This window comes from Eumetopias jubatus, unplaced genomic scaffold, assembly GCF_037043125.1.
Source record: "Eumetopias jubatus isolate StellerSeaLion01/CBP00866 unplaced genomic scaffold, mEumJub1_p1.0 scaffold_1, whole genome shotgun sequence".
Lineage (NCBI taxonomy): Eukaryota > Metazoa > Chordata > Mammalia > Carnivora > Otariidae > Eumetopias > Eumetopias jubatus.
Genome location: NW_028274807.1, coordinates 15,108,276 through 15,127,517, shown reverse-complemented (window position 1 = coordinate 15,127,517; position 19,242 = coordinate 15,108,276). Strand labels below are relative to the sequence as shown.

Here is a 19,242-nt window from a genome sequence, read left to right as displayed (position 1 = left end):
CAATATATGGTATCCATCAGCCACATGTATCTATTGGGCACATGGAATGTGGCTAACGTGACTGAGGAACCAAATTTTAATTTAACTTAATTTTAAATGATATAAATTGAACTTGATATATGTGGCTAGTGGCTACTCTGCTGGGTGGTATGGTGTTGGCCTCTAAATGAATCACAAAATCATGGATATCATCCTGGAAGGCTGACAGAATGATTGTTAGGGAATATCTTGTATTACATCTAATAACATGATGCTTTACATGTTATCATACAGCAAACTTTGAAGTTAGTAAAACAGAAGTAGCATTTTTGTTTGTTTCTTTTGTCTGATATATCTTTTTACTCTCTCCCTTCTCTGTTTCCTTATATTTAAGAAAATCTATTTTAAGTAGGAAATAGCTTGGGTTTCTAGTCCAGTCTGATATTCTAAGTCTTCAATAAGGATTATTCAGTCCACTATATTTAATTTAATTATTGATACTTTCAGATTTCTACTTACACATTTACTATTTGTAATAGTAAATTTTCATACTTTTGGGAGGGATAATAAAATGATTAAAGCTATAATTTTACCCTTTTAGGTTATTATCATTTTTAAATTTTTTAGTAAGCTTTCAAAAGATTTTAATGATCACTTTAATTACTATTTACTTCTACCTATTTATTAAGAACCGCAAACCACTTTATTAGTATTATGCACAATGAGTATTCAGACAATTCACTTATAGTTCCATCTTTTTTATCACCTCCTGCAATTACAACTTCCCCTTTGAGGTAATTGCCTTCCTAACTGGAGAAAACACTTCAGTATTCATTTTAGCCTAGGTTTGCTTGACATGGAGAGCTCTATAAAAGACAGTATTTGGATATTTGGATATTTTACAATGGAAAAATAATCTTGAGGAACTGAAGTAGGGAAAAAATGTTTTTGTAATGAAGGAAACAATTCTATGAAAGAATCTAAAGATAAAAATGACCAGAAGGTCCTGTGTGATAAGAATTGTTCTAGGAGAGCAGGATCACTGGACACACTGTAAGGACAGATGATAAAAGGGACAATGTGTATATGAAAAGCTATAAAGTATATTGATCTAGAACCCATTTTTATTGGAATTACACACAGATGGAAAGATCCATCGTGTCACTAGCTTTCTTCCCACACCTCAAGAGTATTCGACTCTTTGGAATTTTTTGCATGTGTATAAATCGGTATCCACTGAGACTCTTTTTCAAATTAGTCTTGCTTAGTCATTTTGCCTTTAAACATCTGTCCTGATTTATCTCTGTGATCCACCACATTTCTCAATCAATTTATATTATCTATTTTCCCCTTTCTATTGGATTTGAGGGGCAATATGTAATAATGTAATATATGAAAACTAACTTTAAGGGATGAAATAAATTTACAGAAAGAAAATCATTGGTGACAAAATAGGGTGCCTCTATTCCACTGAGGGAGAAAAAAAAAGTGACTTAACCTTAATCCCCGCCTTTAGATCTAAGCATTCCGCAGCCAGTGTATGGGAAAAGGCACAATGAGTCTCAGCCAAGGAGAAGGGTAGGGGCTTTTCTGGCCCTGATTAGCTGGCATTAATGTCATACAGTCATAGCATTTCTGACTTTGGAATAGTTCGTTGGCTTGGTGCTATAACAACATGATGAATTCTCCTATAAATATGAGATGGAAGGAATCACCAGCAATTACAGAAAATATCATTGAATTACACATATGGAAATGAGAGATTCCAAGTGTGGGAAAGACGACTGTAAAAAATGCCACACCCATGGTTGAGAGTATAAAAGTGCCCCAGTGCAGGAGGTGACATTCAACCTCAGAATCTTCTTGCTGTTACTCAGCTGAACTCACATCTCCTGCCAACATGTCTTACAGCTGCCGCTCTGGAAACTACTCCTCCCGCTCCCTTGGGGCATACCTGCGATCCCCAAGCTCCTTCTGTGGCTCTTCCTGCCCCAGCAACCTGGTCTACCGCACTGACCTCTGCTCTCCCAGCACCTGCCAGCTGGGATCCTCTCTCCCCAGTGGCTGTCAGGAGACCTGCTGTGAGCCCACCAGCTGCCAGACATCCCGTGTGGCGTCCAGCCCCTGCCAGATGTCCTGCCACCGCCCGAGGACCTCCACGCTCTGCAGTCCTTGCCAGACGACTTGCTCTGGGTCTGTGGGCATTGGGTCCAGCAGCTGCCGTTCCCTGGGCTATGGATCTAGAAGCTGCTACTCACTAGGTTGTGGATCCCAGGGCTTCAGATCACTGGGTTATGGAGTCTATGGCTTCCCTTCTCTGGGCTATGGATCCAGATTCTGCCGCCCAACCTACTTCACTTCCAGAAGCTGCCAGTCATCGTGTTATAGACCAACCTGAGGATCTGGCTTCTATACATCAACTTGTTGAGGATCCTGACCTTTAGAGCAATGTGTCTAACCTCTAAACACAGAGTTTATCATCTTCGTGATGTTCAAGAAAAACTCTCCAATCACCTTTTTTTTCCAGCCACAGCGTGCTGGCCAAAAAAAGGCCAAAATCTCTAACATATACTGAACTTAATGACTAATTTTATTGGATGAATTTATAGAATTAGTGGAATTAATGAAATAAATTGTGAGATCAATTAATGGAATTTATGTTAATAAACATGAACTAGTGTTAATGAATTAATGGGATTCGTGTTCCTACATTTTATTCACAAGAGAGATGAAAACCTAAATGAATATAGTGTAATAAACTCATTCATTCTGGCTTCCAAATATTCTGTTAATTTTGTTAGTTTCAACTGGGTAATTTTTTTTCTTTTGTTTTTTTTGGGGGGGTTTCAAGTTAATATTTATTATGTCTCTGGGAACAAACTTGGGAAATCTAATAGATTGGTGAATTTGAACTAATTTATTTTGGGCTTTAGACATTTCTTTCTTTAAAACTTTTTTTCTGAATCCTTTTTTCATGCATAAACTTTATATGAATAATAATCTCAGGAGAAATATAGAGCATATTTCCTCCAAAGGATGTGGGACCTTGACTTTTGCTGACAAAAGGAAAAAACACATCTGATACATCTAAATTCCTGGACAGTGGCAACTGACCTGATCAGCTAGTTAGGGACCTGGAAAGGAGAATGTTAGAATATTGATACAAAGAAATCTGGTGTGAAAATGTATGGATAGACACATGCAGTGGGCACAAAATGTGAAGATCTGTATTTCCTTTCAGTGCCCACCAGAACGCGTCCACCATGAAAGAGGAATGAAACAATCAAGTAAACAAAATGACTCTGCCAGTTGATGTAAGCTTACCTTCGTCAGCAATCCCTACAAGATGATAAGATGACAAGATGAACAAAGGACCACAGAGGCTATGAATGGTTCAGGCAGCATCAGCTCCTACTGACAAGGCTGATATAACTGCCACCTGTGAACGTCCAATCTTGGCAATGGAGGCTAATGTTAAACTCCCAGTATGGCATTAGTCCTCAAGAAGACCAACTGGCTGCTTGGTTGTAAGTTGAACGCGGTCCTCTTCTGCTCCGGAAAGATCAGTGTTCATTCTCCAATGTATAGATACGTAGTCAGTGTAAGAGTTTGCTTTTAATGCTTACCTCAGCAGCACCATTATTCAGGAGTTAATGAATAGCTTGATCTATCAGCATGGGATTGTTCACAATGTAGCATCCACACAGGAAATCCACTTCACAGTAGAGACAGTGTAAGTGAGATCCACAGGTTTTATCAAAAACCACACCACCCTGAAGCTCCCTGCCTGATGGTGCATTGGATTGGCCTGCTGACTACAAAGTTGAAGTGTTAGCATGGAGGCAATATCCTCAAAAGATTGGGCTGCAAATATCTACCTACTATTACTTCAAAGACCCATTTAAGAACTTTGTGCTTCCTATTCTGCAGCTGGAATTTTCAAGGATAGAGGCCCAGTTCCCAAAGGCAGACTTGCTGAGGAACACATCAAGGGTCTCATTAAACTACAGCTATGGCTGCTGCCTGAGCACTTTGGGCTCCTTTTATTCAGGTACGAACAGCCAAAAAGAGAGTTGTCATCTATGCAAGAGGAGTTGATCCTGATTAGTAGAAAGTAGTTGGGTTACTGTTACACAATGAGGGAAGAGGGAATACGTGGGAAGCTCAGTTGGTCTCCTTGGGTGGCTCTTGGAACCTCCCATCCAACTGTGGACATGACTTGTCAAATGCAGCAACTCTAGCAAGAAAAAGGTACAATTATCAGGATTCACACTTCTTAGGAATAAGGCTTGGGTAATACCACCAAGAAATCCACCATGACCACCAGAGGTGGTAACTAAGGGTGAGACAAATTTCTAATGGATAGTGAGTGAGGGAGATGGTGAGCATCAGCTGCAGCTCCAAGACCAAATGCAGTGACAGAGACCGTGTTTCATGCCATGGCTTTGCCCTTTTATATTTCCCCTCAGGAATAGAGCTCTACCACAGCCATGGAGAATCTCTTTCCTGACAAGTTAACCCTGAAGATGCAACCAATGGACTGTGACAGGTACAGATCTGCACTGGAACACACATCACATCACTTCACAAAAGGAATGGCTGTCTGGCTGACAAGTGAGGCCAGCTGACAGGTTTCTCTGTTGGCTTCTTTGGGCTCTCCCTCAGCTTTCAAGGCAAGATCAGGCTTTTCTCATGGCAGCTCCTGACCCATGGTCAGTGACTGAACAAGGTGGTAGAATGGCTTTTTTCATTCACAGGTGCTACTCTCTTGCAAACTTTTCGTTCTTCTATCAGTGTCTCAGTGCCTGCTTCCTGGATAATACAACTGGCAAATAGTCTCTCTATTCTTTCTTGGAATTTGTTGTTTCCACCTATGATTATTTTCCTTCAGCCCCCCAAAAAATCTGTTAGTATTTATGTCAGTGTAAATTTATCTGAATAGTAAACCCATTGGAAATTAATACTCAGTTATTATATTATTCAAAAGAAAAATAAAATGAAGAATAAGGGTGATAAAAGAGGGTTATTTTATATATGCATTTTTTTTGAGAGAGGAGAGGGAGAGTGTGGGGGAGGGGCAGAGGGAGATACAGAGGAAGAATCTGTTTTTTTTTTTTTAAGATTTTATTTGTTTATTTGACAGAGAGCGTGAGAGAGTACAAACAGGGGGAACAGTAGAGGGAGAGGAAGAAGCAGGCTCCCCACCAAGCAGGGAGCCCAACGCGGGGCTCAATCCCAGGACTCTGGGATCATGACCTGAGCGGAAGGCAGACACTTAACCATCTGAGCCACCCAGGTGCCCCCAGAGGAAAATCTTAAGCAGATTCTACACTCAGCATGGAGCCTGACAGGGCACTCGATCTCACGACCCAGAAATCATGACCTGAGCTGAAATCAAGAGTCGATACTTAAACTGACCGAGCCACCCAGCACCCTTATTTAATATTTTGGAGGAAATTACAGGAAAGGAACTGACTTTGGAAATGCACAAAACTCATTCAGTCTGAGCAGTGGAGAGCCTGAGTTGTTCTAGGAGGCAGGCCCCAGGTTCTTTTAAAATTTGGACAATGTGAATGAAAATATGTAAAAATACATTAATAATATTTTAAATGGCATTTTTTAAAGATGTTATTTATTTATTTGGCAGAGAGAGAGAGAGAGAGCACAAGCAGGGGGAGCAGCAGGCAGAGGAAGAGGGAGAAGGAGGCTCCCCGCTGAGCAGAGAACCTGATGTTGGGCTCCATCCCAGGACCCTGGGATCATGAGCCGAACCAAAGGCAGATGCTTAACCAACTGAGCCACACAGGTGCCCCTTAAATGGCATTTAGATGAAAAGTTCCATAGGCTAAAAGTAGGTAGAAGAGACACTTGAAATCCCTATCTCTTCATTCCCTTTTTCCAGATTCCCACATTGTAACCATCACTCCTTCTCCCTCTTCATATGGCCTGAGTCAACCTCTTCTTGTGACTCTATCTCAATTGTCTTTTGCCTTTAAATGTTTGTCTGGTTCCTTCCTATTTTTAGCCACTTCCCATTATGTGTTATTTTTCTTCCCTCCATTTGGATGTGAGAAGTACTGTATAATACTATGTGATAGATGAAAAATAAATTTGGAGAATGTAAATGAGTGGTGACAAGTAGAATCAATCATTAGAAGTATCCTTATAAAAAATAAAGCTATGTCACTTATCACTTGACATAGTAGAAAAGTGACAGAAAGAATTCCCGAGCAAAGCAGGAATAGATATACATGGAGTCCTAGCCAGGGGGAAAAGAAGGGGCTTTCCTGGGCATAATAGGTTGAGGATTACTGACAAATTGTTCTGGAATTTCTGAGATAGGAATGATCATTGTACCCATTGTACCCGTAAGTACAATAGGTACGAAGCTAGTCAACTGCAATGACAGAGGTTAATGAATTACACAAATGCAGAAGAGGGTGTGAAGATGATATGAGAGGACTGCACCTATATTGTGCTGCACCATCTGATGAGTATATAAAATACCCAGTGCACAAAATCATCTTAAACTTCAGAATTTTCTCATTGTGACTAATCTGAACTCATATCTCCTGTCAACGTGTCCCACAGCTACTGCTCTAGAAACTTATTTTCCCAGGCCCTTGGGGGAGGGAGGTCCTGAGCTACCTACCCAGGCTCCTCCTATGGCTCTTCTTACCCCAACAACCTAGTCTACAGCATTGACTTCTGCTCTCCCAGCACCTGCCAGCTGGGCTTCTCTCCACAGCGGCTGTCAGGAGACCTGATGTGAGCCCACCAGCTGCCAGGCATCCTGTGTGGTATCCAGCCCCTGCCAGACATCTTGCTACTGCCCAAGGATCTCCATGATCTGCAGTCCCTGCAAATCAATTTATATCATATCTATGGGTCCAGCAAGTGTCTTCTCTCTGGATTATGGATCTAGTAGCTGCTACTCACTGGGCTGTGGATCCAGTGGTTTTAGACCCTTAGGTTAAGGAGTCCGTGGTTTCTCTTTCCTGAGCTGTGGATCCAGCTTCTGCCACCCAACTGACTTCACTTCTGTTAGCCTCCAGCCATCTTGGTGCCAACCTACCTATGTATCTGGCTTCTGCTAATCAACTTGTTGAGTTCTAGTACATTTATGCAAAGTGATCAAAACGTCTACCCAGAGTTCCATCATGCTCATTATTTCCAGTGACAACTATCTTAGTCTTTGATCACCAGTTCCTTATCCAATTTCTATCAAGCATAATCTAACAGACTGATTTTTGCATCCTTTTAATTTAATGACTTAACTCATTATGGATGAAGTTCATGCTAATTTATTATCTGCCCCAAATGGATAAAAAGTTAAATGATTATAATCCAATAAACTAATTTATTCTGATTGAAATATTTTTATGTTATTTTTTATATATTATTGAGCAGAGTTTGTGTTAAGTTTGATTTACAGGTTTAATAAAAGCTCAATATGCATCTCATAGTAAATTTTGGAAGTCTAAAACCTTGTGAATTTGATCTAATTTCTTCAGATTATGGATATTTTTCTCATTCAAACTGTAGTTATTGGACATCCATATTTTTTAGTTTTAGAATTTTATCAATGATGGTCTGAGAATTAGGATATATTTTGAGTACTTCAAAAAACATGGGTTTTATCTATGTGGACAGAGGGAATGTGACTGAAGTTGACAGAGTCTTCAGGAATTTCATGAACAAGAATAACATTCAGATTTGCATGGTTAATATAATCAATGAGAGAAAAACTAAAATGCCAGTTTAAAAAATATGTATGAGCCTTAAATGAATTCTAATGAGTTTACCCAAATCTGATTAAAATTGGCCAGACTCACACATCGACTGATGAATGTCCAACATAATTCACTTTTTTATATGTATGGAAAGATATTCTTATTGGGAAGAATGTATGTGATTCCCTATCAATGTTTTACTAAAGCTCAAACTAAATATAGGTGAAAACAAAAAGCACTTTATAGCAGTGGACTTAACTTTTCATTTGGATCTCACTGTAAAGTTGGGGACACTATGTCTTTACTTTTTGGGTAGTATTCTCATCTTTTGCAGGCCAAGTACTTAGAGAAACCCATATGAGACTAAGATAAACAGCAGATTACTAAGGAATAAAATTATATAAGACATTATTCCTAAATAGTGCTATAATCAAGGCAAAGAATATCCTACTCATTATTTCCTTGGACCCTCAGATAGAACTATGACAAAGACTATTTTTAAAATTCAGGTTTTTTTAATTAATTAATTTGTTTTATTTATTTATTTATTTATTTGAGATGGGCAAAGAAGAGAGAGACTTTTTTTAAAAGATTTTATTTATTTATTTGAGAGAGAGAGAATCAGAGAGAGAGAGAACATGAAAGGGACGAGGGTCGGAGGGAGAAGCAGACCCCCCGCTGAGCGGGGAGCCCGATGCGGGACTCGATCCCGGGACTCCAGGATCATGGCCTGAGCCGAAGGCAGTCGCTTAACCAACTGAGCCACCCAGGCGCCCAAAGAGAGAGACTTAAGCACGATCCATGTCCAGCCTGGAGCCCACTGCAGGGCTCGATCTCACAACCCTGAGATCATGACCTGAGCTGAAATCAAGAGTCAGACAACCAACTGAGCCACCCAGGCACCCCCAGTTTATTTTAAATAGAAGGAAATGAACACAAAGTAGATCAGAGTCTTCCTTAGTCATGAAAACTAAACCTGTCTCTCAGATGTTGCCAAATATTCCCTGGGGGGTAGAAGGCATAATCACTCTTGGTTGAGAATAATTTATCTAAACTAATATATGGTGAGAAATGGAGGTAAAACAGAGAAAGGAATTTATGCAAATATGGACTATAGTGAAAAAAATTAACATACTTGCATTTGGAGTCCTAAAACAGAAAAGAGAGAGAATTGGGGAGAAAATATATTGCGGAGAAATTTAAAATTTTTCCCAAAGTCAATAAAGGCTGCAAAGTAAAATTTAAAGACAGAGAATACCACACCTACACACTAGTAAATCTGATGAACACCAATAACAGAAACATTTCTAAGAAACCTGAGAAAGAAAGCTGATTTCTTTTTAAAAAGAAAAAGTGACAATAGGACTAAAATATGAATTACTTACAAAGATAATTGAATGAAATATTCAAAATTCTGAAAGAACACAGATGCCATCCTAGAATACTATGCTCAATAAATAGGTGCTTCAAAATCGAAGATAATTTCAGACAACAAAAAATTGAGAGAACATCTCAGCAGCAGACTGACACTAAAATATGTACTGAAAGTTGTCTGTTAGTGAGAAGGAAAATGTCTTTACCCGTCAATAGGAAAAAGTCTGAAATTCAGGTATGAGCTGACTTCTCCTCCCATTCTTAAGACCGCATACTTTCTTGGTCATGGTATGACTTCCCAGGGGATGTATACAAGTACCCCTAGGCTACATGGGGCAAATATAATAGAAACACTTTCTCAATAACAAATAGACAATTACCTGATGGCGTCAATCTTAATATTCCAAGTCATGGTTTTTAAGTAACTGGCTACTTGTCAAGATGACCAATCAAAGTCAAATCTTCTGGATGGTCAGTAACAAGCTGAACAGCAACTCCCACAGAATAATTAGATGGGTGGCAAAGTAGGATCTAAAATAAATAATAGAAATCTGTTAGTTCCACAAACCACAGATCTGAAAAAATTAGGTAGAAAACAGAGATAGGAATCAAATACATATTTGGAAGCCATTATTCCACAACTCAGAGCCAACATTTTAATATAAAATCTCCACATATACATCTACATATTTGAGAGAAAGAGAGAGCACACAAGTGGGGGAGAGGGACAGAAGGAGAGGGAGAAAGAGAATCTTAAGTAGGCTCCACTCTTGGTGAAGAGCTCAACGCAGGGCTCGATCTTCCAAACCTGAGGTCGGGACATGAGCCAAAATCAAGAGTTGGAAGCTTAACCGACTGAGAACCCCCTACCCTGGCACCCCTTTATTGCTTACTCTTAAAAGTGGGATATTATGGTTCTTCTATCTGTACCTCAATCTGGCATTCCAAGTCTTTGTATTGGACCTCTTAGTCCTTTCATGTTTTATATATATTCATTGTATATATGTATACACATACATATACGTGTATGTATGTATATATGAGTTTATATCTACCAATGTTTATATCTATCAACATATAATTTTATTATTTGATCTTTTAATTACTTTTGCTTTTCTTTTCTGCTTTTTTAATATTAGTTCAAAACCCATGATATTCTCAGGGTGCCTGGGTGGCTCAGTCATTAAGTGCCTGCCTTTGGCTCAGGTCATGATCCCAGGGTCCTGGGATCGAGCCCCGCATCGGGCTCCCTGCTCGGTGGGAAGCCTGCTTCTCCCCCTCCCACTGCCCCTGCTTGTGTTCCCTCTCTCTCTGTCAAATAAATAAATTTTTAAAAATCTAACAAAAAACAATTATTTAAAAACAAAACAAAACAAAAACCTTAGTACTCTCATTTCCCCCATTTAAGTGTAATATTTGCATTGTTTTACTGATTTTAGAATTTCTTAGAAATTTCAATGTACATTCTTGATTTATTTCTGCTTTAATATAAACTATTATTTTACAGTTTCCCCAATAATGCTAAGACCTTAGAATGCCTTATATCAAATCCCTCTCTTTTTAAGCATTATTATTCTTGTGCATTTTAAATACATATATTTTAAAGCCAAAAATCATTTCAATTATTGTTTTATAAATTTGTATTCAAATGTAATTTATATTTACCCACACATTTACCTTATATTTCTTCCTGCACTTCCATATTTCTGAGAATATTTTGTTTGTACCTAAAGAGAGTCTTATAGTATTTAATTTAGAGAGCTCATTAGAGGTAGGCATTTAGGTATCTTGCACTAGAGTATTAATCTCAAGGAGGTAGTCTAGGGAAAAAAAGAAGATGCTTGACAATAAGTGAGAAAAATGTGAGAGAAAATTTGATGGGACTGCAATGCCCAACTAGGGCTATTCTAGAAGAGTGAGATGTCTGGATGACTATAAAGATAGATGGTAAAAAGGCACAATGTATTTAAAATTCATCCATTTAGAATTGTTTTGATTTGCACATTTACATTCAACAAATTAGAAGTTTAAAATAAGTTAGAGGAGAAACCTGAATGTCTCACTCTGTCCTCTGTCACTTACTTCTTCCCTTCGTCTCAATTGATAAACACTCTTTGAGGGGCTCAAACTGGTCAAACTGGTCTCCATTTGTGACTCTGTCAATGTACTGTTGTTGCATCTTGCTTCCCAATACTTGTTTAGGGTTCCTTCTGTTCCTAGCCTTTCTCCATTCAGTTTGTAACATTGTTGGGCCTTTTCCATTGGGTATGAGATACCCTGCATTAATGTTTAATACTTGGAAAATAAGTTTTGGATAAAAATGAGTGGTCACAAGTAGTTTTCAATCTTTAGAAGGCTTTTTGGCAAAGCTGAAGCTATGCCTGTAGCCAAATGAAAGAAAGAAAGAAAGAAAGGAAGAAAGAAAGATAGAAAGAAAGAAAGAAAGAAAGAAAGAAAGAAAGAAAGAAAGAAAGAAAGAAAGAAAGAAAGAGAAAGAAAGAAAGAAAGGTGATGTCATTTTCATCTCCACCCTTAGAAGGAACTCACACCCCAGCAAAGCTAGGATCAGATGCATGTACAGCATATACCAGGAAGAAAAGGAGGGACATTCCTGGCCAAGTTGACATGGCCATTAATGCAAAAACGGTCATAGCATTCTGACGTAAGAATTGCTCCTTGGCTTTGTGTTATAATGAAATTTATTATAGTCCTCATAAATACAATAGGTAGGAAACTATGCAGCTGCAATTACAGAAATGATGTTAATACTATGCAAATGAAGGAGTACAAATATAAGGATGAAGCTTTTGTCACTTTCGACACCTACAGCTGAGAGTATATAAATGCCACAGTCCAGGAGGTAAAATAAACTTCAGAATATTCTCTGTGAATTCAGTATCCACAGTGTTTTCTCAGCAGAGCTCACATCTCCTATGAACATGTCCTACACCTGCTGCTCTGGAAACTTCTCCTCCTGCTCCCTTGGGGGCTACCTGTGCTACCCAGGCTCCTTCTGTGGCTCTTACCCCAGCAACCTGGTCTACCACACTGACTTCTGCTCTCCCAGCATCTGCCAGCTGGGATCCTCTCTCTCCTGTGGCTGTCAGGAGACCTGCTGTAAGCCCACCAGCTGCCAGAAAACCCATGTGGTGTCCAGGCCCTGCCAGATGTCCTGCTATCGCCCGAAGACCTCCACGCTCTGCAATCCCTGCTGGATGACTTACCCTGGGCAGCCGCTGTCCTCTAGGCTATGGATCCAGAAGCTGCTACTCACTGGGCTGTAGGTCCAGTGATTGCAGACCCCTGGGTTATGGAGTCTGTGGTTTCCCCACCTTGGGCTGTGGATCTAGATTCTGCTACCCAACTTATTTTGGTTTTCATAATCTCCAGCCATTTTGCTACAAACCAATCTATGGACCTGGCTTCTACAGATTAATTTGTTGAATGTCCAGATCTTTTGCAGAATGTCAGCTATTTTATTCTCAAAAGAAACAACTCTCTTTATGGTCTCCAAAGACTAATTGCTCACCCACTCTACGGCCACCCAGTCTAGCTTTCAGATGGGTTCTTGCAGAATGTAAAACTAAGCAATAAGCCTAAGTTTTAAATCATATAGCTGTGTTGGTGATGGAAATCATAATTATTACACATCCTTCAAAAATTAAAAAAACTAATTATTTTAAGTAAATAAACACATTTATCCTGGCATCAACATATGTTGTTTTTATTATTATTTATTACGTATTTATTGAGTAGGAATTTCTTTTAGTGTTATTGGGTATATTAATTAATATATAAAAATATATACATAATATATGTATGTAAAGATTAATGTAAGATTAATTTGCTTCACAAAGTAAGCTTTGAAATCATAGAATTTGGAGAATTTGAAATAAAATTTTCATCTTTAGGTTTTTTCCTTTTTATATGAACCTTGTATAAATAGATATCTCAAGAACTAGGAAAGCCTAATCCTTTAAACCATGTGAGTCCTTGTATCTCTTTTCATAGGAGAAGGAAAAGTACAAAATTTGGTGTATACATATGAAATGTAGAGAGAAAGAATAAAATTTAGATATATTGGTAGGTTTGCACATGAAACAAAAATTAAATATAAATCTAACTTGTGGCTTCATATTTTCAGAAAATACTAAATATAAAGCTTGAATAACTTCCATTAAACTCATCCAATGTTGGTTGGGAAAAGTATTGAAATCTTTGAATCCCAGAAATCAATGGAATTCATTTATTTATGGTAATATAAGAAGGAAGCCAGTTACGCTTGATGTAAAGATTTTTGGTTCAGGATATGTATTTGCCTCTACGTTTTCCAATAACTCAAATGACATATGGCTGAGAATCACAGCCTTTATGTCAGCAAAAAGTAGAGATCTATTATTTTTATTTTTTATAGATATGTGCTAATCTTTTAAAGGCCATGTATTCCAGAAAACAATATGTTGCTATTTGAGACACAGTTTGAGAAAGAGACAAATCTAATAACAAAAAAGAATTATCTTTGGTGTGCCTGGGTGGCTCAGTAGTTGGGTGGCTGCCTTTAGCTCGGGTTGTGGTCCTGTGGTTCTGGGATAGAGCCCCGCATCAGGCTCCCTGCTCAGCAGGGGCCTGCTTCTCCCCCTCCCACTCTCCCTGCTTGTGTTCCCTTTCTTGCTGTGTCTCTCTCTGTCAAATAAATAAAAATAAAATCTTTAAAAAAAAAATTATCATTGTGTTGAGCTAAATAAATGTTCAAATAGATTTTCAAGTCATTATTTCTTTAGAATCTTAAGCAGCACTCTGAGGGGGAGATGTATTTTATGTGCTAAATTTCTTTTAAACATGAGGCAGTGGAAGCTCAAAGTGAGTCAAAGTCTGGCCAAAGATCCCGGTTTTATAGAGAAATCAATGTTCACAATTTCCTGATAGAGGCTACTATGAAAAACAAAAACAGAAATCGTATAGGATGGAATACAGGAAGTTTGGGAAGATAAAATGGAATGAACAAAGCAGAAAGTTAGCTGGTATGGTTAGGGAACGTTTGGGTAGTTAATTTACAATGAATGGAGGGTTTATTTGGCAAGTAGTGCTAGTTATTAATAATGGCTGCACATTACCCCACCATTTTAAAGTGTGAGTTTTGAATGATTTCATATTCACCTATTAAATTTATTGGAACAGATTTCTAGTGATAATCCTCCAGGTTTCTTGTCTATTCTAAATAATTTTGCATTTATCACAGAATAAATATTCTTACCAACCATCCTCATATATAGAAACTTAACATGCGGGGCGCCTGGGTGGCTCAGTTGGTAAAGCAGCTGCCTTCAGCTCAGGTCATGATCCCAGGGTCCTGGGACTCTAGCCCCACATCGGGCTCCTTGCTCCACAGGAAGCCTGCTTCTCCCTCTCCCACTCCCCCTGCTTGTGTTCCCTCTCTCGCTGTGTCTCTCTCCATCAAATAAATAAATAAAATCTTTAAAAAAAAAAACATGATATTTTATGTCAAATATAACTTTTGACAGCATCAGACTGGATAGTTTAAATCACTCTTATGAATAAGAACCTTAGCAAAGCTTGATAAAATAATCTATGCACAAACTCTGGAGCACTGTCAGCTAAGAACTGCTAAATCAAACTTAGGACAAGTTTTAAGTAAAAATAAATGTTGGTATTTGGGCTACTTTCTTCCTGAGTTTTCCACTGATTCCAAAAATGTTAATGGGTTCCTGGTACGAATGAATAGAATCAGATTCCAGGGCCTTTTTTTTTTAGGATCTTGGAGTACAGGTGAACATTCTAGGCTTTAAAGACTCTATTAGAATTTTATGAAGAAGCAAACATAGAATATGTTTCATAGGAACTGAAGTCAACCTCTGAATTGTATAATTCTTCATATTGAAAGTGTTAGTAATCTTACCTCAGCTTGGTACAACCAAAGTAAATTCCTCTGCAAATAGATTCATTCAGAGACTAAATTGCCTATGGTAATTGATTAAAATTACCAATGCTACCAAAAGGCAAAACCAAACCAAACCAAGAGACAACACAGAGCACAAACAAATCTACAGGATATCCAGATAATGTACATATTGGAAATGTTCAGAAAAATAATTGTGGTTATTATTCTTAAGAAATTAAAGACAAAGTTCAAGAATTTTAACAAGAGTACTAGAACACATAAAAGTGAACATGAAAATACTAAAACTGTAAAATACAATAACTAAAATGAAGGAACCTCATTTGAATTGAAGACAAACTAAAAGAGTCTAAGACTATGGGCTAGCCTCTCCCTCAACTGAAATATAGAATATACTAATGAGTTCAGATCAGAGTGACAATATACCTGATGGGAGTATAGGCAACGTGGTGATGCATTCAAGCTGATTTAAACTGGGGAAGGACAGTCTGCTTAACTCAGTTCTTTCAGGAATCTTACTGTTAAGCTCTTTGCCTTTCTAACATGCAGAAGGAAGTATTTACGTTCTCTGGAAAATGATAAATCAATATATTTGCATACATATATTTTTGTGTGTATATGTGTATTGATCATATAATCATAAGAGTTTACAAATACAATTGTAACTCTATATAAATATAAATATTTATATTTCAAAATCCACTAGTCTTTTATTTACACTATCTATAATGCAATAAAACATTATAAAATATTTCAAAGAGCATGTAGATGTTACCCAATCAAAACAATCAATAGAAGCAAATTTACATTTATTACAAATATTAGAATTAGTTGGCACAGACTTTAAAGGGACTATGATGAACATGTGAATAATTTCAGAAAAAGATGGATATAATTAATAAGTATGTGGGGAATTTTAAGAGATGGAAATAATTGGAAAAAAAACTAGTGGATATCCTTAAACAGAAAGTTAAAGAATTAAAATTAAGTTAAAGACTTAAAATTAAAATTATATTAAGAGAATATTTGACAAAACAGAAGCAAAGATAAGTGAACTTGAAAATAGATGTTTTTTAAATATTTTATTTATTTATTTGACAGAGAGAGACACAGCGAGAACAGGAACACAAGCAGGGGGAGTGGGAGAGGGAGAAGCTGACTTCCCGCAGAGCAGGGAGCCTTATGTGGGGCTCGATTCCAGGACTCTGGGATCATGACTTGAGTCGCAGGCAGATGCTTAATGACTGAGCCACCCAGGTGCCCCTTGAAAATAGATTTTTAAGAAAATATATCACCCAATTCAAAGTACTCGGAGAAATAATGACTGAAAAAAGAGACAGAGTAAAGATTTGGAAACTTGTTGAAAAACATCAAGCAATTTAAAAACAACGTAAGAAAAGTCCCAGAAAAAAAAACTGAACAGAAAAGAAAAAAACTTGCATTTGATTAACAACAAAAAGCCAAGATTAAACAAATCAATAAAACCTCCAACTCAAAAATCCAAGAATCTTAGGATACTTGAATCAGAAGAAATCCACATTTAGGCACATTGTAGTGAATTGATTAAAAGCAAAGATAAAAAGAAAATCTTAAGTGATTAAAAACAAAGTTAAAAAGAAAATCTTAAAGTAGCTAGAGGAAAAAAGAGACATAACGTATGGGAAACAGTAATAAGAAATACAGCTAATGTTCTTAACACCAGAAGAAAGCAGAACGATATATTTAAAAGGCTGAAAAGAAAAAAAAAATATTCAGCCTCCTAGAATTTTATATCAGTTCAAAATACCCTTCAAAAAAGAAATAAAAATGAAAATATGTTCAGAAAATTTTTATCCTCAAAAAATTATCTACAAAATCATTAGTTCGACCCTGGCTGATTTGATAAAAAATTTCTAGAAGTATGTGCATTTGAAAAGTAAGTACTAAAATCTATGGATGACACTGCTCAGATCAGAAACAACTGAACCCATATCTCAAGAACGCAGATCCACAAACAAAAAATGTAAGTCAGTATTTCCATAGTAAAGAGCACACATATTTTGAAACTGTCTAGGTGTATAATGTTGACAAATAATTTAAGGTTTTTTTTTTCTTTTTTAAAAAAACTACCCTTGGAGACCTAGAGTGTTCAGTCCTGACCAATATACAAGTTTGAGCTGGGCAGGCCAGGATCTGAGCGAATGGGAAGTCTCCTTCAAGTAGACTCCCATCATTCACCATTATACAAATGTAGAATTAGAGATGAGAATTTGCTGGAAGAGAATGAGGTCATAAACCTCTTTGGTGCAGAGGATATGAATTAGGTTTTGGTACTCTTTGAAAACGTATTTATTAACTTTCCGTTTTGTCTAAGAGTGGTTCTGCAGCCTGTTCATCTTGTTCGTGACTTCTGAGTTTGTCATGGCTATTTTGAAAAAGTATTTGTAAGACAAAGACACCATACTTGCTGGAGGAAATGAAGGAAAAATGAATTCTGCTTTGGAATATACGAAAATAAATATTTTTCCAAATGATTATATAAATTTTCTGAAGCTATTGGTCACCTATTTTCCTGTATGATTTTTTAAATGAAATAATTGATTTTATTGATTTTCACAAAGTCTAAAGTTTGTGACCTTGTTGGTTTTCTCTGTTTTGTGTTTGATTTCTATTCCATTTATTTCTATTTTTATCTTTATAATTTCCTACCCTAAAATTCCTTTTGGTTTAAACTGCTCTTCCTTTCTTAAGCTTCCTCATATAGAAGAATAAAACTTTTATTTCGAGCTTTCTTGGATTTTCATATATACATTAAAATTTAAACATTTCCTTCCAAACAGCTGCATCTCCCTGATTTTACTGAGTTGTATCATCATTATTATGCTTTTCAAAATATTTCCCAATTTCCATTGGGGCTTTCTTTTCTTTGATATTTGGATAATAATGAATGGTATTGATTAATTTATAATCATATGAGGTTTTTTAATATTTTATTATTTTACTTATTTATTTGAGAGAGAGAGTGAGTGAGAGAGCAGGAGCCGGAGAGGGAAGGGGAGGCAGAAGAGGACTCCCCACTGAGCACGGAGCTTGACATGGGGCTCAATCCCAGGACTCCAGGATCATGACCTGAGCCAAAGGCAGACACTTAACTGACTGAGCCACCCAGGAGCCCTGCTATGAGTTTTTTTTTTTTTAAGTTAAAATTTTGTAATTTATCTCTATCTTATATCTACTGATGTTTTATTTTTTAAAATACATATTGCCAGCACTGAACTGAATAGCCCAAATTTAAAGTCTAATGCTGGCCTTTGTGATAGAATTTATTTCAATAGATTTTCTCCTCAAAATGAAATTCACATGATTTAAATGTAATAAGCTCCTTTTTTAAAAATATTTTATTTATTTGAGAGAGAGAGCAGGAGAAAGAGAGAGAAAGAGAGCACATGCAGGGGAAGGGTAGAGGGAGAGGGAGAAGCAGACCCCCACTAAGCAGGAATCCCAACATGGGACTCAATCCCAGGACCTTGGGATCATGGCCTGAGCTGAATGCAGATGGTTAACCGACTGAGCCACCCAGGTGCCCCTCTAATAAGCTCCTTAATCCAAAAATAATGTAGTGGTTTGTTATGTTTATTTTTTACTCTTGGTTTGTTATATATTTGTGAAATTAAAATGAAAGATTATATTTTTCTGTGAATGGGCTTTGAAAGCTTGTGTGTGCAAGGTCTTAACAAATATCTTTAAAGTTTTAATTCTCTTAGAGCGGTAATTTCTTGGAAGTTCATAGTTTGAAGGTGCAAGTATCTCTGATGATAAGTCTCAGGAGCAGAGCAGAGTGGAATTCACTCAGTGAACAATGGACCATGTGTCTGTGCTGACAGAATGAGGGAATGAAGAAGTTGACACATATACCAGGAATATAGAAAGCAAGGAAATAAGTTAGTTTATATGGTTTGGTCCATTAAAAAAAGAAAGTAAATAGAAAACTACTATGTGTTTGTAAAATTAAGAGAAGAATGCCTGTATGTTTAACTAGAATTAAATATACCTCATTTTGGTTAAAAATGTCTAAATTTTGCATTCCAACAACCAGTTTCTAGCCTGATTCATTTCTCTGTGTATAAGGAGGTAATCACTGAAGCTAGGTGGGAAGGGTCCAGGTTCAGAAGGCATGGGTTCCATCTTGGTGCCTTCCCGAATGAGATTTTAAAGCAGCCTATATATCTGTTTCAATTGTATCAATATGAAATTGGATAT

General features: G+C 37.2%; 1 protein-coding gene and 1 pseudogene across 1 annotated transcript; both read left to right on the top strand.

The window, feature by feature from the left end:
- Positions 1-1,879: 1,879 nt before the first annotated feature.
- LOC114218904 (keratin-associated protein 13-1-like) lies at positions 1,880-2,407 on the top strand. Its single transcript, XM_028116230.2, is given in 1 exon segment — positions 1,880-2,407. A coding segment is annotated over 1 exon segment (528 nt).
- Positions 2,408-12,025: 9,618 nt separating this feature from the next.
- On the top strand, positions 12,026-12,530 carry LOC148164981 (keratin-associated protein 13-1-like; annotated as a pseudogene).
- The last annotated feature ends 6,712 nt before the right edge of the window (positions 12,531-19,242 follow it).